Below are 6,296 nucleotides of genomic sequence, written 5' to 3' on the forward strand. Positions count from 1 at the left end.
TACGCAAGGTAGCTGGTTGATTCTCTTCAAGCTATGAAATCACTCGAAGTGTGAGTCATCTGCATGGATTTGTCGATTGTCTATCCACATATCTCATTTATTGTACTTCAGCGCAAGCTCTACTAATTTGAACCACAGGTCCCAATTTTTAAAATAGCGGTTTTCCAAGTCGATTGGGAAGACAATATCGTTATCTTACTGAGAATTTATACAGAATGAGTGTGATTCCACATAGGCCAATAGACAGTGGTTTCAGTGATACATCAAGCTGACGCATACTACATATTCTCTTCAGCGCGTTCTATCCATTCCTGGGGATGTGATGGATTGGGAACTCAGGCCTATGGACGGCGTCAAGTGCGTCATTGTGTGCGAAAAGGAAACAATCTTCAGCCATCTCATCCAGACAGGACTGTTAGAAACGCTGCCCTGTATCTTAATTACAGGTGCGTACGTGTTGGTAATTTCCATTCGATTGGTCTAGGATTTTTTCTATCAATACTTTTGCTATCTCTGCCTGTGCTATTTGTACTGTTGGTCTGTATTGACATGATTGATATTGCACAACAATCGTGCCGTACTTCTATCAACGGGAATATGCCTATATCACGCATTACATCATCCTGGTCCGAAATTTTGAAGAGTTTTTTTGCACAGACTTCCCAGCTATGCTAGTAGGTTCGAACTAACAGGGTTTACTTGCATAGGTAAGCATGGTTTAAAACTCAGTTTTTATCGTTCCAATAACGGACGTATCCTTACCAATTGGTGGTAGTATTGAGTCACAAGAAACCAAGTATATATTTCTTTACGCATTTTTTGTGGATCTAAGCAACTATTCTTCCTTTCGGAGGGTTAGTGGTGAGGAGTTTTAGAGACCGGCATGTCTTGTGAACATTCTACTAAATGAGACATTTCCGTTCTCACATACAAGTTCTCATTATTCTGTACCATATTGCTATAGGTCAGGGCTTCCCATCGATTGGCACGCGCACACTTATTGCACGCTTAGAGGCTGAGCTACATCTGCCTATCTATGGGGTCTTTGACTATAACGTAGGTGAGCTGTGTACACGTATGCCCAAATTGCGCATCCATGTTTGCGGGAGGGAGGGAGATTGAGGGTTGACTACAATGTATGGTAGTTGTGGCCCACTATGACCTCTTTACTCATTCATGCGTGTCATGTTTGTCCGCATATTTAGAAACATGTTTTCACCACACCCTAAGAAATTTGACGATATTGCACATGACCATCTATGAAGTATTCTACTTTTCATAGCCACACGTCTGTAGGGTATTGCGCATATACTTCTACAAACGAAGTATGTATCACATGTCCGCGTATGGAAACCTAATGAGAGCGCAGTGGGCCAACCGAAATTTATTGAATATCATCGTATTTTCTCATATATCTTCGTGTAATTATACATGACTCAAGCAATCAGCACCATAGTTCAATGGCACAGCACATTCACCTGTGACCAAAAAAAGCTTCTCCACCTCGCAATATAGCAATAATTAGTGGTTATGGCAACGTGCTCAAATTTTAAGTGACACGAACTTCCAGCCTTCAGGTTACTCAATACATCTAACGTATAAACACGGGCCGCGAGGATCACTTGAGAGTTACCACTACGGTGAGTTGGCTTCGCCATATGGGTGCCGTTTATTGTTTGAATGTTTCGGTATGTGCGAGGATCGCTGGTGTTTTACTACTCCGGTCTGTTATCTCTGGTCCCACCGCTGTGTGTGCATTGCCCAGACAAGGATGACAGAGTAAGGCTGACGGGTGGTTGGAATTGGAATGCACAATTTCTGGTCTTACCATGTGCGAAAATTACTCGAAAACCACTCCTATGTCGAGTCGTTCTGTCCGTTCGTTTCCAATGCATTCTGAATGTAAATGGCTTATGTAGGGCACAAATTTTGAGATATTATACGGCACACGCTACTACTGGACGTGTGAATTGAACTGCAGGTTACTACTATCGCTTCTGTCAATGTTTTTGTTTTACTTTTATGTTGAATTAGTTTGGAGTGTGGTAGGCGATTGGGTTTGTGAAGTGCTTGTTCGATAGCTGCAAGTACCATCACTCTTATCGAAGGGTCGAGTGCACTTTCCTCAGAATACTATCTGTAAGAGTTTGGTACGTCCGCCGTAGCCCAGTTTAGTTTGTTGTCTAGAATCGATCATGCACAGGACACGTTTGTGCAGAGTTTGAGCAGGTGTGGTTGGCATAGATCAAAACTTCAGCCAGTGTTAGGCTGTGATAGGCAGATAATGTGGTCCGTTCAAAACAGTAAACTGTACTATGACTGAACATACAAAAGCCTTTTATTTCGGACTTGAGTATGGCCAGGTCGATAGACTCATGCCACTCTGACGGAGAATTTTAGATGGGTCCGGTTATACCAGACGTTTTCAGCAGTGAGGGAAATCTATTGCTTCGTCTCTGGATGGTAGAGTTGTGTTTAATTCGGATGTAGTTCTACTACTAGACTACAATTTGCGACACTCTCTTTGAGGGTGATTTGACACCACAGCAGACCAGTGTGTCCCCGTTCGAATTATTGCAGCCAAGCCATAAGCGTCCAGTTGAAGGAATATACTGGCATGCTTGTGTGGCTGTCAGTATATTTTGTACTTGTTTTTGGTCGTAGGTTAAGGTGACTGGGCGATAAGAGTGTTATTGCTTGTGCTAATCTGCGTGTTGATATCAAACATAGCTATCTAATCCGGCTTCAAATTATCTCCAGCTACCAACATGCGTCTGTTGGGTCTGTTAAGGCGTGATTTTGAAACCCTCCAGATCCCGAGCATTCAGTATCAATCGCTGAGCGCCAGGTATAAGGCACAATCCAGAGGTTTCTATATTAATGGCTGATCATGGGTTACCAGATATGTATTTGGTATAGTTGTCATCTGGATGTTTTCTGGTTCCCAGGTAAAACCTGGCAAGTTCGTTGTAACCAGTTCTCTAAAAGTTTAAATGTTTTCAACTCCCTCTATTAAACTGTCTGTTGTTTTATTTCCAAGTAAGCAGCTTTGTTTTCAAAGTCATCTGTGACAGCGCACACTCATTTCACATTTCTCGTTCCACATCGTGTTGGCACCTTTCTTCGTTTTTCCAGGTGTTTGTTTACTTTTGATGGTGTAGACAACCTAACTATAGTCGACCATTTTATTTTGTTGTTCGAGATTTGTACCGTGCGCAAGTACTCTACATCGAGCTTTGTGGTTATTAATCAGTGCTTAGCTAACATACAGTGACTACCTTATCCTATGCGGGGATATAGAACACAGTGAGGAAAACGACATATACCATAAGATACGTATCTTTGACGATCGATTTAAATACCATTGCATGTTGCGGGGATGTAGATAGAATGAAGAACACGACATGTACAATAAAATACGTATCTTTGACGATCGATTTGAGTCCAACTAAATATAGCGATTGCATAGAAGGAACAACACTCCCGATGGTATAGGATGATAACCGTAATTCGTTGCATCGATCGCCGCATGCATTGCATAGAGTGTACCGATCACGTATATTGAATCGTGCAGTGTACTACAATACATAGCTTGTCGGGTACTGTGATCTTTATTGGGATGCAATCGGGTTGCTGTAGTATTATTCATAGCCTGTTGACAACACGAGCCAACAAATCACCTGTAGAAAGCCCATAATATATTGTAGTTGCGTTGAATGCTAAGGAATGCATACTAGAATAAACAACCGCTTGCTGCACACACCAGAGACGAGGGTCTCATCGAGGGTCTCGTAAACCACCCCGGCGTTGTGGTATGTCAAGAAGTACCACGTTTTCGAAAAAGGATGGATGTTTGGAGCTCGCTATGCACTTGTGTGTATAAAGATGCACCCCGTGAGGATAGTTTTGTATATACCTAGATATATATGTTGTTTCGTTTTTGTGTATACATGGATATCTGACGCAGAAATTGATTAGATCGATCATCATTTCTAGCCGCAATTACAATCAGCTGTATATTCAATTCCATGACATCGGATATACTCTGCATGTTAAAAATCTAGACGTCGGTGATGTGTTCTGCACCTGCTAGACAATTAATCACTACATACAAATATATCACACAGTTTTATGATTGTTGTCTTTATTGTACGGCAACTATGAAAGCATAATAAACAGTAAAAGCTATACGGTAGAATTAATAAGAATTTGTGCTCTGTACCTTCAATTGGAAGCCTGCTGTCCTGACGCGGTCTATATAAAATTATAAGTAGTTAAATTTTCTTATCGACGACTCTACAATCTCAGTATGTCTGCGCAGGAAATTGTTAGCTTGTACTACCTAGCAAATGAATTCTCCAATCACATGAACAATGAGTAACTACTCACGGCCACTTCACTGTGCACTGCTGCCAACTACGCTGCCAACTCTGCAGTACAAAGTCGTGTAAAAAGTGTTACTATATCGAGCAATATCACGTTTGCTAAAAACAGAAATACGCACTTACATCCAAGGTTAATGAATCTTATTTCATCACGTGTCACAATAGCACTCGCCTGAGTATGTCGCGGAGATCGACCTGATGCGGGAGGGTGGGATCAAACTGGAGCTAGAGGCACTCAGTGCACTCGACAGAGACTGTTTGCGCCGCTATGTATCATACAAGGCCCAAAACGCCGACTACATATGACGATTCAACAGGAGGAAAGTCTCATTTCGAGTACTTATGTGACGGTTGATAGCAATAAATTCATACGTAGAACATAATTGAAATCTAGTGTACATGTAATACTAACCGTCTAGTGCTTTTCACAAAGCTATTTTACTCAATAGTGTATGTGGTGAGGTACAAGTGCTACTAGTTCCATGAGTCTTTTGGATAAAATTGCCGACACCAGTAGAAGTACTCGCCGTCAGAATCCTATGAACAAACAACATACCTGTGTTCAAAGTTCTATTTGAAAAGGTAATGCGGGTGACCGTAGCTTTTGTCGATTCATTCGAGATAAAGTCTAACTTTATTTCCTAATTCGAGTACCGGTAGATCAGCTCGCTAACCATCCGGGGGCTCTCTGTCTAGTATACGGGAGTAGGACACACAGTCGAATAGCCAGGATACGTTCCTGGCGGAGTCGGGGTGTGTCTGCAGCATCGGATCATCCTTTATTAACAGAAATATACACGGAAATTCAAGTAGGGGTTGAATATTCAATATGAACTCGCGAGGGAAGCTAGAAGTGACTATCAGAACACTAGGGTTTGGCACAAGCTTTATTGTGAAGTGTGGTGTTGTGGCTTTCCAAGAATATAATACGGCGACGGGTGAAATTTTGCTCAAACGACTTGTGTATTGCGATGGGTGATCCTGATGCAAGGGTTTTTTCACTCGTAAGGATGTGATGGAATGTTTGGCTAAGAGCTCAAATCGCCATACAGTGGTGAGTGAAAGTCTACTCCTACAGGCGATGTGTATGTGTGTGTATGCGAGTATATGTCTTAATATCCGTCATTGATTTAAGCGAATGGTAGGCACATCCCACCGACCTGTTCAATTTTTAGTTCCCGATCTTTCAAGAGTGAGAGCAAATACGAGCGCAATGGCCGAAGTATGGAGAAATTTGGTACCATGGATGATGCATCCTACTTAATTAGATTGACTCGATACGAATTCGACAAACAGGGAGTGTGGTCACTTTGCGATAAATTGGGAGATATAGTAAGTATATGATTGCGTATTCACACTTATTTACAAGTATGAGCAATGGCATTCTATTGCATTGAGAAAACCGAGAACACAAACCTTCACAAACATGTTGAACACACGCATCGACACATATATTGAAACTCATACCTCAACACATATGGTGAAAGCTGCATAGGTATTCTTTGGCGGATTGCGATCTTCTAACGGTTTCGCCAAGTTTACACCACCTATATGTGCAAGTGGGTTAACATTTAGTTAGGTCAAAGAATTAGCGAACAAGTTCTTAAGCAAGTGTTGTTCACAGGCTCCAAACCACAAAGAGTCGAAAATTCGAGCTTGTCTAAGTATCTGTATGGAGCATTATTATCCCATTCATAAAGTGAGTAAGATGAAGTTACGTTGCAATATCAACAGAACATTTAGCATTAGACATGTTCATTTTTAAATCCAAATATAAATTAAATGAAAAATTAGCAGCTGTTGCCTGTGTTTCCACGGTGATGTGACGAGGCGCGTTCATACCAATACATACACACACACACCTACACACAATATAATTTTTTTTGTATATTTATATAGATATAGATTCAA

General features: G+C 41.3%; 3 protein-coding genes across 3 annotated transcripts; 2 read left to right on the plus strand and 1 right to left on the minus strand.

The window, feature by feature from the left end:
* Window positions 1–295: 295 nt before the first annotated feature.
* Window positions 296–1,122, plus strand: SARC_12668 (hypothetical protein; the record flags this gene model as incomplete). Its single annotated transcript, XM_014293218.1, has 2 exons — window positions 296–446; window positions 965–1,122. Coding segments are annotated over 2 exons (309 nt in total), but the record flags the coding sequence as incomplete, so codon positions are not given.
* A 2,644-nt stretch (window positions 1,123–3,766) lies between these two features.
* On the plus strand, window positions 3,767–4,694 carry SARC_12669 (hypothetical protein; the record flags this gene model as incomplete). Its single annotated transcript, XM_014293219.1, has 2 exons — window positions 3,767–3,812; window positions 4,551–4,694. Coding segments are annotated over 2 exons (187 nt in total), but the record flags the coding sequence as incomplete, so codon positions are not given.
* A 360-nt stretch (window positions 4,695–5,054) lies between these two features.
* On the minus strand, window positions 5,055–5,932 carry SARC_12670 (hypothetical protein; the record flags this gene model as incomplete). Its single annotated transcript, XM_014293220.1, has 2 exons — window positions 5,055–5,162; window positions 5,853–5,932. Coding segments are annotated over 2 exons (188 nt in total), but the record flags the coding sequence as incomplete, so codon positions are not given.
* Window positions 5,933–6,296: the final 364 nt, after the last annotated feature.

The sequence above is a fragment of the Sphaeroforma arctica genome, assembly GCF_001186125.1.
Source record: "Sphaeroforma arctica JP610 unplaced genomic scaffold supercont1.2486, whole genome shotgun sequence".
Taxonomy (NCBI): domain Eukaryota; class Ichthyosporea; order Ichthyophonida; genus Sphaeroforma; species Sphaeroforma arctica.